At 36.7% G+C, this 20,134-nt stretch overlaps 1 protein-coding gene across 3 annotated transcripts in view; it reads left to right on the top strand.

Moving 5' to 3' along the window:
• The window catches only part of ANXA4 (annexin A4), a 70,322-nt gene extending 50,487 nt beyond the window's left edge, over window positions 1-19,835 (top strand). For all 3 annotated transcript variants that reach the window (XM_067007451.1, XM_059079828.2, XM_067007450.1), the window contains 5 exons: window positions 3,816-3,909; window positions 7,147-7,242; window positions 8,195-8,253; window positions 9,275-9,397; window positions 18,737-19,835. In XM_067007451.1, the coding sequence (XP_066863552.1) occupies window positions 3,816-3,909; window positions 7,147-7,242; window positions 8,195-8,253; window positions 9,275-9,397; window positions 18,737-18,796 (432 nt within the window). In that variant the 3' untranslated portion in view covers window positions 18,797-19,835. The remainder of the gene's footprint in view (window positions 1-3,815; window positions 3,910-7,146; window positions 7,243-8,194; window positions 8,254-9,274; window positions 9,398-18,736) is intronic.
• Window positions 19,836-20,134: the final 299 nt, after the last annotated feature.

Below are 20,134 nucleotides of genomic sequence, written 5' to 3'. Positions count from 1 at the left end.
AAGATCAAAGAGTATGAACATCAGCAAATCCCAACTCAAACACTTTGTGGTCTGTGAACAAACTGGGGCACAAAGGGAGGCAAACATGGGCTCACTGTATGGAAGAGACAGATTTCAGATCGCTTTGGATCCTGACACAAATGAGAGAAAGACAGACTTTAATTAAACAAGAGCCAAAAAAAAAAAGATGCAATGAGAAAATAATGGAGATGAAAATGGAGCTGGATGAAAGGCAAGCAGAGATAAAGAGAGAGCTACATGAGTGGAGGAGAAGTGTTCTTAGGAACAAGGAAAGACAGGATCTAAATGTTTATCAGAAGCAGAAATGATCAGAGATGACATTGCAGAAAACAATCATTGTGGAAGGCAGTACTAAAAAATCTCCAGAGTTCAGAAGAAAAGGACAAAGCAATCAGAGAAGAGGAGGAATATAGAGGAAACACTGTGGAGATTAGAATCTCAACAAGAAGGGTGTGGACAAATTTGCCCTAAAATATATTTAAATGTATAATAAATGTACAAATAACTTAAAGCATCTGGTCCTGGTATAAGAATAGGGAGAAGTCAATGGAATGATTAGAAAGTCTAAGAGCAGAACCAAGCCTATGTGAGAATATTCAGGAATACATACAGAATATATGCATTTCAAGTCAGTGAAGAAAACACAGATTACTTAGTGGAGTTGGGACAATCGGCTAACCATTTGGGAAACAATAAAGTTAGATCCCGACTTTCACCTGACATCGTAATAAACTCCAAATAGATTGAAATTTTTAACATAAATAAAGCAAGCCGTAAAGGTACTGTAAAGAAGTATAGTTAAATATTCTTTTTTAAATCTGGAGCTGGGAAAGGATTTTGTATGCATTTTCTTTTAAGGCAGAAACCATAAAGGAAAAGGGTTGATGGTTTGGCTTAAAAAAAAAAAAAAAAATGCACTGTCTTAGCAAACAATACCACAAAAAAAATTACAAGATCAAATGATAGGATGGGAAGAAATTTCACCTTATGTATAATAAGCTTAATATATAAAGTATATAAGTAAAACACAGTTTTGATACTATGAATAAGAATGCCCCATTTCTCAAAAAAAAATGGTCCATGTATATTAACAGGCAACTCAAAAAAAGGAAAAATAGAAATGGCAAATACACCGAAAAATGACCAACCTCACTAGTTATGTTTTTTTAATTAACACAAAAAGATACCATTTTCTACCCATTACTAAAACTTTACTCAAGTTCATTTTTATGGTATTTTACAAAAGTATCATTCTGTGACAGATCGAAAGTTCGTTCCTTGCCCACATGTTCTAGTTACTATTGCTGTATAACAAACCACCTCAAACTCAGTGACATAAAACAACCATTTTAGTATGACCATGGATTCTGTGGGTCAATAATCCACACAAGGCATAGGCGAGATGGCTTGTCTCTGCTCTGCAATGTCAGAGGTCTTAGCTGGGAAGACTTGAGTAGCTGGAGGTGACTCAAATGGCTGGGGTTGGAGGTTCCATCACTCGTGTCTGGTGTCTGGGCTGCAGTGACTCAAAGGCTGGCCTCATCTGGGGCTTCGAAAGGATCTCCTACATGTGGTCTCTCCAGGTGGCGTGGGCTTCCCAGAGCATGGCGGCTGCATTTCAAGAGGGACCATCTGGAAAGGCAGCACTCCACGAGAACCAAAGCTGCCTGACCTTTATGACCTAGCCTCAGAAATCAGTGTCACTGCCTCCATGCTTTAGTGATTGAAGCAGTCACAAGCCTGCTGAGATTCAAGTTTGAAAAACACTGAATTAGATGAACCTTTTGTGCCCTCCCAGCTTTAAAATTCCACGGTCCTATGAACTGACTCTTTAATAGTGTGGGAATTAGAGAAGGAAGTGAAGAAACAGCTGAGTAGATGGAGGTTAACCCAAGGAGTGACAAAATGTATCAAGGTAGGGAATTTTGAGAAATTGAACAAGCCAGCTGCTGATTATAAATGAATAGTAGGGTTTAAAAAAAATTTTTAAATAAAATACATATAACATAAAATTTACCATCTTAACCATTTTTAAGCATACAATTCAGTAGTGTTAAATATATGCACATTGGGGCTTCCCTGGTGGCGCAGTGGTTTAGAATCCGCCTGCCGATGCAGGGGACACGGGTTCGTGCCCCGGTCCGGGAAGATCCCACATGCCGTGGAGCGGCTGGGCCCGTGAGCCATGGCCGCTGAGCCTGCGCGTCCGGAGCCTGTGCTCCGCAACGGGAGAGGCCACAACAGTGAGAGGCCCGCGTACTGCAAAAAAAAAAAAAATATATATATATATATATATATATATATGCACATTGTTGTGCAGCCAATCTTCAGAACTTTTTCTGAACTTGCACAACTGAAATGTTATGCCTGTTAAACAACTCATTTGCCCCTCACCCCAGTCACTGGCAACCATCATTTTTGGGCTCCATGATTCTGATGCATCTAGGTACCTCATATAAGTAGAATAATGCAGTATTTGTCTTCTTGTGACTGATTTATTTCACTTAGCATAATGTCCTCAAGCCTCATCTCTGCTGTAGCATGTGTCAGAATTTCCTTCCTTTTTGAGGCTGCCTTGTATTCTATGGTGTGTGTGTATAACACATTTTATTACTCCATTCATGTGTCGATGGACATTTGGGTTGCTTCCACCTTTTGGCTATTGTGAATAATGCTGCTTTGAATATGGGTATACAAATAACTCTTTAAAGTTCTAACTTCAATTCTTTTGGAGATATACCAAGAAGTAGTATTGCCAGATCATATGGTAATTTCATTTTACTTTTTTTGAGGAAAAGCCATGCTGTCTTCTATAGTTGCTGCATCATTTTACATTCTCACCAACATAGCACAAGGGTTCCAATTTCTCCACATCCTCATCAACACTTGTTATTTTCTGTTTGTTTGTTTTAAATAGCAGCCATTGTAACATGGGTGTGAGGTGTTATGAACAGTAGTTTTTTGGGTTTTTTGGGGGGGGGTTTGTTTTTTTGGGTTTTTTTTGAACAGTAGTTTTGATTTATCAATAATACTGTATAGTTAAAGGGAATTCCCTGGCGGTGCAGTGGTTAGGACTGTGCTTTCACTGCTTAGGGAGTGGGTTTAATCCCTGGTCGGGGAACTAAGACCCCACAAGCTTCGCAGCACAACCAAAAAATAAAAATAAAAAATAGTAATAATATAGTTAAAGTAACCAGAATCAATTTCTTATATTTCTACCAGGTTGGAATATAAGCAATTACTAACGGTGTCCTGGTTCTACTGTGAGACTTTCTGTAGTCTCAAGCAAATCACAGATCATTCCAGAGTGGTGTTGTCCAATAGACTTTTCTGTGATGTTGAGAATGTTCTACATCTGCACTGTCTAGTATGGGTAGCCACTAGCCACAAGTAGCCACTGAGCACTTGAAATGTGGCCAGTATGACTGGGGAGTTGAATTTTTAATTTTACTTAATTAATTAAAATTCAAATAGCCACGTGTAGTTAGTGGCTACTGTATAGGACAGCCCAAGCCTAGGTCATTCCTTTCGGGTCTTAAGACAGAAACATGTAGTCTGCGTGTAGGGAGCTGCTGGTGTTTGCCCTGATCTCGGGGAGATATTATAGAGTCCCATTAGTTTTATACCTAAGGAAAAATCCTGAGTCATTTCCACTCACTGCCAACACCACTTCCACCGCCATCATCAAGAAAATAAAACTAAGCTAACTCTGCTCTTTGAAGTTCTGGAAATATTTACATATGTCCTGGCACTTTCTCCATTGTGTTTTAAACTTGTGCTTTATTTGGCTTCAGGACCTGTATGAGGCTGGAGAGAAGAAATGGGGGACAGATGAGGTGAAATTTCTAACTGTTCTCTGTTCCCGGAATCAAAATCATCTGTTGCATGGTAAGGCACTTGCCTCATTGTCTAAAGAAACTATTTGAAAGATAGTGAAAACTATATTACCTGTAATTGATAACCTTTTTCCCTTTACTTGGTACAAAGATCTAATTCTACTGAACTGTCTTAGATGTCTTACCTTGGAAATTTATGGGTGCAACAATATGCATGAGGGCCAATTGCTGAAAGATTAATTATGAATAATTAGCAGATATATTCATAGAAGTTTGGAATCCCTGTTTGTAGGAAACTGACCTCCATAGTCAGTCCTTTTTCTAAAGCAGCTCCATTTAAATGTAGTTACATAAGACAAAATCTTTAATACATCAGCAAGCAATAAAATAGAAATGTTGGTTGACATTTATTCCTATTTAACATGCAAGTTGTAAAAGCTAATAGAAGTGATTTTTTTAGGGGGTATGTTGCATAAGATGAATAGTGGATGACTTCAGATTTTATTTCCTATGTGTAAAGTTTCTAATTTTCTTCTGATAATGCTAGTCTTTGTAATGTGATTTTAACTTCTTTGGGAAAAAGGTACTATACGACAGTAGAATATTTATTGTCAGGTTTATTTTCTTCTTGTAAACAGCAATAAAGGTTTAATAAAATATTTCATCGTTTATATAAGCTTTTAAGGTCTTTATGCTGTATCCTATTTTTTTTTTTTTTTTTTTTTTTTTTTTTTTTTTTTGCGATACGTGGGCCTCTTACTGTTGTGGCCTCTCCCGTTGCGGAGCACAGGCTCCGGACGCGCAGGCTCAGCAGCCATGGCTTAGCCGCTCCACGGCATGTGGGATCTTCCCAGACTGGGGCACGAACCCGTGTCCCCTGCATCGGCAGGCGGGCTCTCAACCACTGCGCCACCAGGGAAGCCCGCTATATCCTAATTTTATAAACTCATCATGCCCTTATAATCACTCACAATTTATAATACTTGTGGGAAATTTGAGAAGAATGAGTTTGCTAAATTGAAAACATGAAAAAAATTGAAAATTACAACACATTTGGAAGTTGCAATTATTTCAGAAATTCCACAGTGACAGTAGGTGATTACTCCAGTTAATAAATGTCATGGGCAGTCATCAGATGCACCAACTTCTGACTCAGATCCTTATTTTTTTTGCCTTCCCTTGCCTGATTACTAGTAAGGCAAATCTCTCCCTGGTGTTATTTTCCAAGAACTGCAGGTCCTCAGAAGCCAATTTAATGCAAATATATTTGTAACAATTTTCGCTACCAGGCATAAGTCAATAGTTGGGCAGTTATAAAACATTTGCTTGTAAGCCACTGGAAGAAAATCTTTTAAGCATTATTTGAATAAAGAAAACATCATAATTTTCTTACCAACCAACAATAATAGTGAGGATTCATAATAACTAAGATTTTGTTAATTATCTTCTAGGTGCAGTGCTAAGCATATTATAAGCATTGTTCATTGCAGCATCCCATTGAAGCAGCCATTAATTTCCCCATTTTACAGTGGAGAACACTGAGTCTTAGAAAATGTGTTAATTAGATTTTTTAATTGCAAGCAATATGCACTGAATAATTACATAGGAAAAGAGAAAATAATATAGAAGGGGACAAGAGGGAAAATGGAAAATACTAGAGGTCCATTGAATTGAAGGGAGAGCTGAACAGCTCCAGAAAGACTAGAAATTAAGGCAGTTCTGGGGATCTATCTCAGTAGAAGGGAGTCATGGATTTATTTCTAAGGCAGAGTTTCCTAAAATCTGGTCTCCATTAAAAATGCCGATTCTTGGACCCCTACTTCAGACTGGCTAACTTAGGATTTCTGAGAGTGACACGCAAGGAGTTTAACAGGTTTCCCAGGTGATTCTTATGTTCTCTGAAGTTAAAGATGACTCAGTGCTTTTGGCCATCCTCATTATATCTGCTCAGTTAAAAAATTCCCAGAAGAGTAAGACTGATTGGCCCTGGTTGGATGAACTGCTCACTCATTTGTTAGAGCTTATCATGTATGTTGGGGGGTAGGGGTGTTCCTGGATTGACAGCCCTGTGAGAATCACTCTGATGGGGGTGGAGTAGCATCCCAAAGGAGGCAGTGTGAAGAAGATAAACAAAGCAGATATCCACTCTAAGAAGGCTCCAGAAGGAGGCAGCAAGAGAGAAAAATATGTTCATAATATTCAAAAATACTTGGTAAAAAAGGGGAGAAATTTTAATTATGTTAAAGTCTATTAAAAGATGCAAGCAACTGTTACCAAATGTGACTAAGTTTTGAAAAGGTTGAATTGCTCTATTTTTCTTTTTAATTGACATATAGTTGATTAACAATGTTGTGTTTGTTTCTGGCGTACAGCAAAGTGATTCAGTTATATGTATATGTATATATGTATATACATATATATATTCTTTTTCAGGTTCTTTTCCATTATAGGTTATTACAAGTTATTGAATATAGTTCCCTGTGTTATAGAGTAGGACCTTGTTGTTTATCTATCTTATATATAATAGTTTGTATCTGCTAATCCCAAACTCCTAATTTTTCCCTCCCCCACCTTTCCCCTTTGGTAACCATAAGTTTGTTTTCTATGTCTTTGAGTCTGTATCTGTTGTGTAAGTTCATTCTTATCATTTTTTAGATTCCACATATAAGTGATATCATGTAAAATTTGTCATTCTCTGTCTGACTTACTTCACTTAGTATGATAATATCTAGGTCCATCCATGTTGCTGCAAATGGCATTATTTCATTCTTTTTTGTAGCTGAGTAATATTCCATTGTGTGTGTATGTATGTATATATATATATATATATACACACACCACATCTTCTTTATCCAGTCACCTATCGATGGACATTTAGGTCGCTTCCATGTCTTGGCTTTTGTAAACAGGAATTGCTCTAGTTTTGATGTGCTGAAAGGAAGATGAACATACAGGTGATCACCAAGCTTATTAAGGAAACAATGAGAAAAGAAAACAAATCTCTCCAGAGGTTATCTCCACTTTATGTGGTGAAAACAGGGTCCCACATAAGGGAAATGACTTGCCTGATGTCCTCCAAGATTCACAGTATTCCTTCCTCCTCTCCTCTGTTCCATTCCACTTGCTATATGCATCCTGGTTCTCACCCACATTGCTAATTAGTTTCCCCTTGAAATATGCCAAAGAATAATAGTATAGTCTAGTTAAAAGATGCTCATTCTCTCCGTACAGTTTAGTTTCCTCTATTCTTTTTTTATTAGTTATAATTTCATTTTGTTATTGTTTGTAGTGTTCGATGAATACAAAAGGATAGCACAGAAGGATATTGAAGAGAGTATTAAATCTGAAACATCTGGTAGCTTCGAAGAAGCTCTGCTGGCCATAGGTAAGCTGGTAGGGGGTGGGGAGTGGAGAAACAAATATTTATAGACTTTCCTCCTTATTATCAATTTGTTATCATGGGTTATAGAAATTTTTTTTCAGGGTTAAAAAAATTGTTTAAATCACTCATGACGTGTGATCCAGAATTTTTTTAAAAAATTAGTTTATTTTTGGTTGCACTGGGTCTTCGTTGCTGTGCACGGGCTTTCTCTACTTGCGTTGAGCAGGGGCTACTCTTGGTTGCGGTGCGCGGGCTTCTCATTGCGGTGGCTTCTCTTGTTGCAGAGCATGGGCTCTAGGTGCATGGGCTGCAGTAATTGTGGAATGCGGGCTCACTAGTTGTGGCTTGTGGGCTGTAGAGCACAGGCTGAGTAGTTGTGGCGCACGGGCTTAGTTGCTCTGCGGCATGTGGGATCTTCCTGGACCAGGGCTCGAACCCGTGTCTCCTGCATTGGCAGGTGGATTCTTAACCACTGTGCCACCAGAGAAGTCCCGTGTCATCCAGAATTTTAAGCGAGAAATATTATATACAACCTGATTGTTATTGTACCATGTGGCTTTATCTATTTTATATCCCCTGTGTCTTTTTATCTTAGCACATGGAAAGGTTAATCCTATACTAGCTGCATCTTGTAAGTCTGTAAATGGTTAGAACTAATAACTGTTTCATATGGTACAGATAGCAGTAATCTTTTTGAAATTTTATGCTGCCTTTTGCTTTAATGGCCTTTATTAATTATTTGTCTAGGAACTTGACAATAAATTGAGGGTACTTTCCATCTGTGTAAATGCTTTTAGCATAGCTTATGCTCATAAAACATTGTTTGGCTAAATTTTTCTGACAAAGCAATCAAAAGATACTACTTCACACCTTGTAGAAACAATGGGGAAAACTGTCACTTTTTTTTGCAGATTTTATCTGTAATCTTTTCATTTCTCTTTTTATCTCTTGACAGTAAAGTGCATGAGGAACAAACCTGCATATTTTGCTGAAAGGCTTTATAAATCTATGAAGGTAAATGACCTCATTGTTAGCATCTGAATGGCTCTGAGGGGCTTGTGTCCACCTTCATATGCTTACTTATATCCCCCATGCAAATTAGCCAAAATCAGCTTGAGCTATTCAGTTCAATTCTTCAAATACTTCACTGAGTGCTTGCTAATAATAATGCTAAGTAATATTTATTGAGTTCTTATATTGTGTGATCACTGTTCCTAATACTTTATATGTATAATTTTATCCCCACAACAGCTCTGTGGGGCAGGTACTGTTATCAGCTTCCATTTTACAGATGAGAAAACTGAGGCATAAAGAGGATAGGCAATTTGCCCAGGGTCCTCAGTAAGGAAAGGAATGGAGCAGGGATGCAAACACTGGCAGTCCAACTTCAGAGCCCCAGCTCCGAACCATGCACTGTACTCTGTGTAAGCACCCTTGCTGAGAACCATGGGAGGGGCAAGAGAGATCAAAATGCAGTCCCTGGTCTCAAAGAACTTCTAGCCCTGAGAGGAAGGCAGCTATGTGCAAAACACCAGGAGGAACAAAATAGAATGTAAGACGGTAGTTGAGGATCCAAATATTATAGGAACACAGAGGAAAGGGTGTTTAAAAAAATATTTGTTTGGGGGTGAGGATCAGAAAAGGACATATAAAGAAATTGGTATATTTGAGCAGGACCTTAAAGGAAGTTTTACATCAGAGGGTTTTACATGGTAGGAAGGATGGTAAAGCTGGGAAGGGAGAATGACATGGTGGGTGGATCACCGTATGTGAGGCAGGAGGGCTGGATAACACAGGGTATGTCTCTAGAAGGGCAGAGAAGCATCTCCTCTGGTCAGAACACTGAGTGTTGAAAAGGTAAGTTGGGGAAACCCTTGAGCTCCGTGGTGAGGAGCAAGATTCCACAGGCCTCTAAGGTTATAGTACAAGGGATGTCATCGGGAGACTGATACATAGTCTACCTTGATAGACTAACAAAGAGCACTGTCTGAAAACTAGCTCAGCTTTGTATGCAGGGATCTTGTTTCTTCCTTAGGGCTTGGGCACTGATGACAACACCCTTATCAGAGTGATGGTTTCTCGAGTGGAGATTGACATGTTGGACATCCGGGCAAACTTCAAGAGGCTCTATGGAAAGTCTCTGTACTCCTTCATCAAGGTAGGTCACAGCAGCCTTGCCTTGGCCCAGAAGAAAGTGCTGATGAAAGGAGGGGGTTCTGACCTAGGTATTTAGACACTTCTTATCCTCTCCTTGGCAGACATCATTCCATTTAAGGATGGTACTGTAATTCAGATATTACCAGTCTCTCTCCTTTCCCACAGATGTTTAAATCTCTGCCTGGTTAGAAGCTGGAAATGTTTACCTTCTAAATAGAGTTAATTATTTCATGTTGACACCAGACAAAGAAAGGTTTTATATATATATATATATATATATATATATATATATATATTTTGGAGTTTCCATATTTTTTTAATTTTTAAATTTAATTTTATTTATTTATTTATACAACGGTTCTTATTAGTCATCCATTTTATACACATCAGTGTATACATGTCAATCCCAATCTCCCAATTCATCCCACCCCCACCCCCACGCCCCCTGCTGCTTTCCCCCTTGGTGTCCATACGTTTGTTCTCTAAATCTGTGTCTCAATTTTTGCCCTGCAAACTGGTTCACCTGTACCATTTTTCTAAGTTCCACATACATGTGTTAATATACAATATTAGTTTTTCTCTTTCTGACTTACTTCACTCTGTATGACAGTCTCTAGATCCATCCACATCTCTACAAATGACCCAATTTCGTTCCTTTTAATGGCTGAGTAATATTCCATTGTATATATGTACCACATCTTCTTTATCCATTCATCTGTCGATGGGCACTTAGGTTGCTTCCATGATCTGGCTATTGTAAATAGTGCTGCAATGAACATTGGGGTGCATGTGTCTTTTTGAATTATGGTTTTCTTTGGGTATATGCCCAGTAGTGGGATTGCTGGGTCATATAGTAATTCTATTTTTAGTTTTTTAAGGAACCTCCATAGTGGCTGCATCAATTTACATTCCCACCAACAGTGCAAGAGGGTTCCCTTTTCTCCACACCCTATCCAGCATTTGTTGTTTGTAGATTTTCTGATGATGCCCATTCTAACTGGTATGAGGTGATACCTCATTGTAGTTTTGATTTGCATTTCTCTAATCATTAGTGATGTTGAGCAGCTTTTCATGTACTTCTTGGCTATCTGTATGTCTTCTTTGGAGAAATGTCTATTTAGATCTTCTGCCCATTTTTGGATTGGGTTGTTTGTTTCTTTAATACTGAGCTGCATGAGCTGTTTATATATTTTGGAGATTAATCCTTTGTCTGTTGATTCGTTTGCAAATATTTTCTCCCATTCTGAGGGTTGTCTTTTCGTCTTGTTTATGGTTTCCTTTGCTTTGCAAAAGCTTTGAAGTTTCATTAGGTCCCATTTGTTTATTTTTGTTTTTATTTCCATTACTCTAGGATGTGGATCAAAAAACATCTTTCTGTGATTTATGTCAAAGAGTGTTCTTCCTATGTTTTCCTCTAAGAGTTTTATAGTGTCCGGTCTTACATTTAGGTCTCTAATCCATTTTGAGTTTATTTTTGTGTATGGTGTTAGGGAGTGTTCTAATTTCATTCTTTTACATGTAGCTGTCCAGTTTTCCCAGCACCACTTATTGAAGAGACTGTCTTTTCTCCATTGTATATCTTTGCCTCCTTTGTCATAGATTAGTTGACCATAGGTGTGTGGCTTTATCTCTGGGCTTTCTATCTTGTTCCATTGATCTATGTTGCTGTTTTTGTACCAGTACCGTATTGTCTTGATTACCGTAGCTTTGTAGTATAGTCTGAAGTAAGGGAGTCTGATTCCTCCAGCTCTGTTTTTTTCCCCCAATTCTGCTTTGGATATTTGGGGTCTTTTGTGTCCCCATACAAATTTTAAGATTATTTGTTCTAGTTCTGTAAAAAATGCCATTGGTAATTTGATAGGGATTGCATTGAATCTGTAGATTGCTTTAGGTAGTATAGTCATTTTCACAATATGGATTCTTCGAATCCAAGGACATGGTATGTCTCTCCATGTGTTGGTATCTTTAATTTCTTTCATCAGTGTCTTATAGTTTTCTGCATACAAGTCTTTTGTCTCCCTAGGTAGGTTTATTCCTAGGTATTTTGTTCTTTTTGTTGCAATGGTAAATGGGAGTGTTTCCTTAAACGCTCTTTCAGATTTTTCATCATTAGTGTATAGGAATGCAAGAGATTTCTGTGCATTAATTTTGTATCCTGCAACTTTACCAAATTCATTGATTAGCTCTAGTAGCTTTCTGGTGGCATCTTTAGGGTTTTCTATGTATGGTATCATGTCATCTGCAAACAGTGACTGTTTTACTTCTTCTTTTCCAATTTGTATTCCTTTTATTTCTTTTTCTTCTCTGATTGCCGTGGCTAGGACTTCCAAAACTATGTTGAATAATAGTGGGGAGAGTGGACATCCTTGTCTCATTCCTGATCTTAGAGGAAATGCTTTCAGTTTTTCACCATTGAGAATGATGTTTGCTGTGGGTTTGTCGTATATGGGCTTTATTATGTTGAGGTAGTTTCCCTCTATGCCCACTTTCTGGAGAGTTTTTATCATAAATTGGTGTTGAATTTTGTCAAAGGCTTTTTCTGCATGTATTAAGATGATCATATGGTTTTTATTCTTCAATTTGTTAATATGGTGTATCACATTGATTGATTTGCATATATTGAAGAATCCTTGCATCCTTGGGATAAATCCCACTTGATCATGGTGTATGACCCTTTCAATGTGTTGTTGGCTTCTGTTTGCTAGTATTTTGTTGAGGTTTTTGCATCTATGTTCATCAGTGATATTGGCCTGTAGTTTTCTTTTTTTTGGAGTATCTTTGTCTGGTGTTGGTATCAGGGTGATGGTGGTCTCCTAGAATGAGTTTGGGAGTGTTCCTTCCTCTGCAATTTTTTGGAAGAGTTAGAGAAGGATGGGTGTTAGCTCTTTTCTAAATGTTTGATAGAATTCACCTGTGAAGCCACCTGGTCCTGGACTTCTGTTTGTTGGAAGATTTTTAATCACCGTTTCAACTTCATTACATGTGATTTGTCTGTTCATGTTTTCTATTTCTTCCTGGTTCACTCTTGGAAGGTTATACCTTTTTAAGAATTTGTCCATTTCTTCCAGGTTGTCCATTTTATTGATATTGAGTTGCTTAATGTAGTCTCTTTCGATGCTTTGTATTTCTGTGGTGTTTGTTGTAATTTCTTCTTTTGCATTTCTAAGTTTATTTTTTTATTTTTTTTAACATCTTTATTTGAGTATAACTGTTTTACAATAGTGTGTTAGTTTCTCCTTTACAACAAAGTGAATCAGTTATACATATACATATGTTCCCATAACTCTTCCCTCTTGCGTCACCCTCCCTCCCACCCTCCCTATCCCACCCCTCTAGTTGGTCACAAAGCACAGAGGTGCACTCCCTGTGCTATGCTGCAGCTTCCCACTAGCTATCTAATTTACATTTGGTAGTGTGTATATGTCCCTGCCACTCTCTCACATCATCACAGCTTACCCTTCCTCCTCCCCATATCCTCAAGTCCATGCTCTAGTAGGTCTGTGTTTTATTCCCATCCTACCACTAAGCATTTCTAAGTTTATTGATTTGAGTCCTCTTCCTCTTTTTCTTGATGAGTTGGGCTAATGGTTTATCAATTTTGCTTATCTTCTCAAAGAACCGGATTTTAGTTTTATTGATCTTTGCTATTGTTTGCTTTGTTTCTATTTCATTTATTTCTGCTCTGATCTTTATGATTTCTTTCCTTCTGCTTACTTTGGGTTTTGTTTGTTTTTCTTTCTCTAGCTCCTTTAGGTGTAAATTTAGATTGTTTATTTGAGATTTTTCTTGTTTCTTGAGGTGGGCTTGTATAGCTATAAACTTCCCTCTTAGAACTGCTTTTGCTGCATCCCATAGGTTTTGGATCGTCATGTTTTCATTGTCATTTGTCTCTAGGTATTTTTTGATTTCCTCCTTGATTTCTTCAGTAACGTATTGTTTAGCCTCCATGTGTTTCTGTTTTTTTATGTTTTTTTCCATGTAATTGATTTCTAATCTCATAGTGTGTGGTAAGAAAAGATGTGTGATATGATTTCAATTTTCTTCAATTTACTGAGGCTTGATTTGTGACCCAAGATGTGATCTATCCTGGAGAATGTTCTGTGCACTCTTGAGAAGAAAGTGTAATCTGCTGTTTTTGGATGCAATGTCCTATAAATATCAATTAAATCTATCTGGTCTATTGTGTCATTTAAAGCTTCTGTTTCCTTATTTACTTTCATTTTGGATGATCTGTCCATTGGTGTAAGTGAGCTGTTAATGTCCCCCACTATTACTGTGTTAATGTTGATTTCCTCTTTTATAACTGTTAGCAGTTGCCTTATGTATTGAGGTGCTCCTATGTTGGGTGCATATATATTTATAATTGTTATATCTTCTTGGATTGCTCCCTTGATCATTATGTAGTGTCCTTCCTTGTCTCTTGTAACATTCTTTATGGTAAAGTCTATTTTATCTGATATGAGTATAGCTACTCCACCTTTCTTTTGATTTCCATTTGCATGGAATATCTTTTCCCATCCCCTCACTTTCAGGCTGTATGTGTCCCTAGGTCTGAAGTGGGTCTCTTGGAGACAGCATATAGACGGGTCTTGTTTTTGTATCCATTCAGCAAGCCTGTGTCTTTTGGTTGGAGCATTGAATCCATTCACGTTTAAGGTAATTATCGATATGTATGTTCCTATTACCATTTTCTTGATTGTTTTGGGTTTGTTTTTGTAGGTCCTTTTCTTCTCTTGTGTTTCCCACTTAGAGAAGTTCCTTTAGCATTTGTTGTAGAGCTGGTTTGGTGGTGCGAATTCTCTTAGCTTTTGCTTGTCTGTAAAGCTTTTGATTTCTCCATCAAATCTGAATGAGACCCTTGCTAGGTAGAGTAATCTTGGTTGTAGGTTCTTCCCTTTCATCACTTTAAGTATATCATGCCACTCCATTCTGGCTTGTATGGTTTTTGCTGAGAAATCAGCTGTTAACCTTATGGGAGTTCCCTTGTATGTTATTTGTCATTTTTCCCTTGCTGCTTTCAATAATTTTTCTTTGTCTTTAACTTTTGCCAATATGATTACTATGTGTCTTGGCGTGTTTCCCCTTATGTTTATCCTGTATGGGACTCTCTGCGCTTCCTGGACTTGGGTGGCTACTTCCTTTCCCATGTTAGGGAAGTTTTCGACTATAGTCTCTTTAAATATTTTCTCTGGTCCTTTCTCTCTCTCTTCTCCTTCTAGGACCCCTATAATGCAAATGTTGTTGCGTTTAATGTTGTCCCAGAGGTCTCTTAGGCTGTCTTCATTTCTTTTCCTTCTTTTTTCTTTATTCTGTTCCGTGGCAGTGAATTCCACCATTCTGTCTTCCAGGTCACTTATCCGTTCTTCTGCCTCAGTTGTTCTGCTATTGATTCCTTCTAGTGTAGTTTTCATTTCAGTTATTGTATTGTTCATCTCTGTTTGTTTGTTCTTTAATTCTTCTAGGTCTCTGTTAAACATTTCTTGCATCTTCTCGATCTTTGCCTCCATTTTTTTTCCGAGGTCCTGGATCATCTTCACTATCATTATTCTGAATTCTTTTTCTGGAAGGTTGCCTATCTCCACTTTATTTAGTTGTTTTTCTGGGGCTTTATCTTGTTCCTTCATCTGGTACATAGCCCTCTGCCTTTTCATCTTGTCTATCTTTCTGTGAATGTGGTTTTTGTTCCACAGGCTACAGGATTATATTTCTTCTTGCTTCTACTGTCTGCCCTCTGGTGGATGAGGCTTTCTAAGAGGTTTCTGCAAGATTCCCGATGGGAAGGACTGGTGGTGGGTAGAGCTGGGTGTTTCTCTGGTGGGCAGAGCTCAGTAAAAATTTACTCCACTTGTCTGTTGATGGGTTGGGCTGGGTTCCCTCCCTGTTGGTTGCTTGGCCTGAGGCGACCCAACACTAGAGCCTACCTGGGCTCTTTGGTGGGGGTAATGGCGGACTCTGGGAGGGCTCATGCCAAGGAGTACTTCCCAGAACTTCTGCGGCCAGTGTCCTTGTCCTCACGGTGAGAAACAACCACCCTCCGCCTCTCAAGAAAGATTATATTTTAATGAATGGTTTTAAGAGCACAATTTCCATTTTTACCTGCTTACAATAAAAGAGAAGCAGCTGAATCAGTCATCCAGAACCCCGTCCAGGGCCAGCTGAGGTCTGCTGAAAATATGGGAAAACATGACAGTCATCCTGGATTGCTATTCTTTACCTGGCACCAGACTTCTAGGAGTCCTAACATGGCATGGGAGTGATGAGAAATGATTCACATGTCTCAAAACCCCTCATTACTGGGACTTTTCTTCTTGAGGACGCCAGAAGGGCCTCAGGAATATGAAGCCAAACCCATTTCCCTAAAAGCTGGTGTTGCCAGCACAGTAAATTTCAAATCAGGATTTGATCTGTGAATTAAATATTCTGATCCTACTCATAGCTTGGAGATGTTTAAGTACTAGGTGATTTGAGCTGCAGAGTTTATGACTATGTCTACAAGGCATTTAGGAAGTTGTTTCTATTTCTGTACAGTCTGTGAGGTCACTTTTTTTTTGCAGAACTGAAATATAGCTAACTGTAAGCAAAACAATTTTAAGATTCAAGGATGACCACAAATGAAGCTATGGGAAAATATATTTGTAACATATACTTATAATGTAGGGTTAATATCCCTATATGAGGAGCTTGTACAAATTACTACAAACAAGGAGAAAAATCCAAAAGGAAAACTGGACAGAAAGAAAACATGAGCTTCATGAAAGAGGAGACATAAATAGACATTAAATGTGTACAATGTTTAATCTCACTAATATACAATGGATTGCAAATAAAATAAATCATCATTTTTCACCTAATACCTTAACAAAGTTTAAAGAGATCATAACCAGCATTGAGAAAGGCTTGGGGAAATCTCACCATCTCTTATGGAAGCACTGTACACTAGTCTAACTTTTCAGGGAGGCAACTTGCCAATAAATGTTTAAAAAATAAACTATACCTCTTACTTAGTTATTATATATTTAAGAATATCTTTAGGCAAAATAATAAAAGTGTGCTAATCCACAGAATGGGAGAAAATATTTACAAATTATATCTAATAAGGGTTTACTATCCAGAATATATAAAGAACTCCTACAGCTCAATAACAAAAAGACAAACAACCCAATTTAAAAATGACAGAGGATTTGAATATCTTCATTTCTCCAAGGGAGATCTACAAATGGGCAATAAGCACATGAAAGGATGCTCAACATCATTATCAAAACCACAGTGAAATACCACTTCGTACCTACTAAGATGGCTATAATTTTTAAAAAATGGAAAATAACAAATGTAGGTGAGGATGTGGAGAAATTAGAACCTTGTGTATTGCTGGTGTGAATGTAAAATGGTGCAGCCGTTGTGGAAAACAGTTTGGCACTTTCTCAAAAAGTTAAACAGAATTACCATATTACCCCGCAATTCCACTCCCAGGTATATACTCAAAAGAAATGAAAACGGGGACTTAAACAGGTATTTGTACACCAATGTAAACATTATTTATAATAGCCAAAAGGTGGAAACAACCTAAGGGTCCATGAACAGGTGAATGGATAAACAAAATGTGATATATACACACATAATGTGAATGAAGTTTCTGATACATGGATGAACTTTGGAAACATGCTAAGTGACATAAACCAGACACAAAAGGACAAATACTGTATATGATTCTACTTACATGAAATATTTAGACTAGGTAAATTCATAGAGACGGAAGGTAGATTAGACTTTACCAGGGGTTGGAGGATAAGGGGAATAGGAAGTTCTTGCTTAGTGGTTACAGATTTTATTACACATTATTTTAATTTTTATTAACCAATAGGGGATGACTCAAATTTTGGAAAATCTATCCAGTGGAATACTATACAGACACTAAATTGATGGGGTAAAAAATATTGATTGACTAGGGGAAACAGCACAATAAATACATTTACATTATATGTTTGTATATATATAAATATGTTAATATGTGTATACACACACTCACACAACACTGGAAAAAATTAAAAATAAAGAATACATTGCCCATTCAATAAAAATTGTCAAAAGAAACAGAATAGAAATAGAAAATATGTAAATAATAGAAAAAAGAAAGAAGTAAGATTAAAAATGTAAGTTATAATAATAAATAAACTCTAAGGTTAGGTAAAAACATAAAATCCTACTCCATGCTGTTTATAAGGAACAATTGAAATACAGTGATATGTAAGAAGCTTTAAGAAAAAAAGGCCAGGGAAAAGAACATTTGACAAAAGGAAAGCAGGGATTATACTATAAGTAAAAAGAAGAATTTAAGGGGAAAAAGCATTAAATAGGACAAAGTAATAAATCACTTTATATTGATAAAAGCAACAATTTACAACAAAGATTAAATTACCATAAAGCTTTAGTTGCCAAATAGTATTGCATTCAAATATATAAATAAGAAACTTGAGGCTCCAAAAGAAGACATTGATGGAAATACTACGCTAGATAGACTTTAACACATCCTTCTCTTTTGGCAGATCAATGAGACAAAGTATAAACAAGGGTGTATGAAGATTGATTTTAATAGATATACATTAAACTTTGAATCCCATCCCATCTTTTCTAGTGCCCATGAAGCACTAGCAAAAATTGATCTATTATTTAGGCCATGAAAAATTCTATGTAAAAATTATAGCACCTTTCTGGAAGGCTATTTTGCAACCCATATTAAAAGAAAATACATGATCATTAATCCGGTAATTCCCATTTTATGAAAATTTATCCTGAATACATCATTTAAAAATGCACAAAAATTTATAGTATGTTTATTGCAGCAGTGTTTACCATAGTGAAAAATTGGAAAAAACATAAATATCCAATGGGGGGTGATCAAATAAATTATTTTACCTATGTACAATGGAATAGTCTGTAACCATTAAGGAATGATGTTGTGGAAGAGTATTTAATAAATTAAAATAGGGAAATAGGCTATAGTAAGTAAAAAAGTAGAATATGGAAGAATACTACAACCCCATCACGTAGGAATCTATATCCATAGGAAAAAGTCTGGAAGGATATGCACAAACCAAAATGTTAGACAGAGTAATCTCTAGATGTTAGAATTATAGATGATGTTTTTATATTCTTTTATGTCTATTTTCTACATGGAACAGGTGTTCTTTTTATAATAAAAAATAACAAATGTCATTAAAAAAAAAAAGTCTCCAAGAAAGATCCCGGCAAGACTGAAAGAGTTAACCTGGATGACTTTGAGCTGTGTATTCTATTTTAAAACCCATTTATCTGACTGTAACTCTGCTTTCCTTGTCCCCAGGGTGATACTTCTGGAGACTACAGGAAGGTACTGCTCATTCTCTGTGGAGGAGATGATTAAAATAAAATCCAGAAAGGATAGGAGGATTCCCTACACTTCGAATTTTTTTTAACTTCATTTTTCTACACTGCTATTAGCATTATCTCAGAATGGTTATTTCCAATTAAAATGCCTCCAGATGCCTCCTAAGATATAGACTGTATTATTATTCACCTATAATTACTCACTATGATGCTTTAAAGCTGTACTTGCTTGTCAAAGCTTATAAAACCTAAAATGAGATTTTAAATTAGAAATAAGAATGTGCTCCATGTTTTCAACAGATTTCTTCCCTGTTTGTGTTTCACAGAAATTGAAATATATTAAATTATTTCATATTTTCTTTTTGGTGAACAGTGTTGAAATGGAAGACTGGAAGACTTCTAAAATCACTTTTCCTCCCTAATTCTATTTTTAGAGTGGCTAGTAATTTCTTGATTTGAAATTGTGAGCCTCTAGTTAGTAAGAATATCTATCCAATTTGCTATTTTACATGTCATAGTTTGAAAGCATCCATAGATCTCCTTTGTTTAGGTTTTTGTCTAAAGTGTTAGTTGATCTTTACTAAGTTTGGCATTAGAGACTTCCTCCATCACATCTTATGTTACCATCTCTTAGTATCTCCAGGCTAAAGTATACCAAACTCACCAACTCTTCTGAATGAATTCAATTCTAAGTGTGGTTATACAGATCATATATGTCTGGTTACCAAACATAAATGCTGAACATTCCACAATATTATGGTTAATAATAATAATAACAATATAATAAAATATTAATAATGGTATTGATCGAGCCTGAAGATGAATGTGAAAGAATTGTGTCAAACTGTGTATTCTGGTGATGGTGTGGTGCTCTGAATTTATTTTTACTTAAAGAAAAATTTTTGTGCCCCAAATTTTTAAAATCATTTTCAATTTTGTTGATTTGTAGTAATTTATACTTGCACTGTGCCTTTCAACTCTAGAATTACTGTAAAGGTGTACTTGGATTTAATTTAAAAGTTCAGTTTCTATACAACATGGAAAAATAATTTCAATAAAACACGGTGCCTTTCAAATGAGGTGTATGCTTTCTCTGACTGACTTTTCTGCTTGTGAGTTTTTTCATCCTGGACTCTGAAAGGAGATATTTTTGAAGGACTTGTGTTACTCAATTTCTATTAGAAAGTACAACGTTAGGAAAAATAACATATTTAATCTTATGTACCTCTACTGCTGTAAAACTAATGTTCATATATACCAAACACTACTTAATGATATAAAATAGTATATTTAAATTATCTCTGGAAATGAGTGTGATGCTCTCGCTTCTAAGTAGAACATTCATATTAAATAAGAATATTTGCCTTTGTTCATT

The sequence above is a fragment of the Kogia breviceps genome, chromosome 11 (genome assembly GCF_026419965.1).
Source record: "Kogia breviceps isolate mKogBre1 chromosome 11, mKogBre1 haplotype 1, whole genome shotgun sequence".
NCBI lineage: Eukaryota > Metazoa > Chordata > Mammalia > Artiodactyla > Physeteridae > Kogia > Kogia breviceps.
The sequence above is the reverse complement of the archived record's forward strand: the minus strand, read 5'-3'. Positions and strand labels throughout refer to the sequence as shown.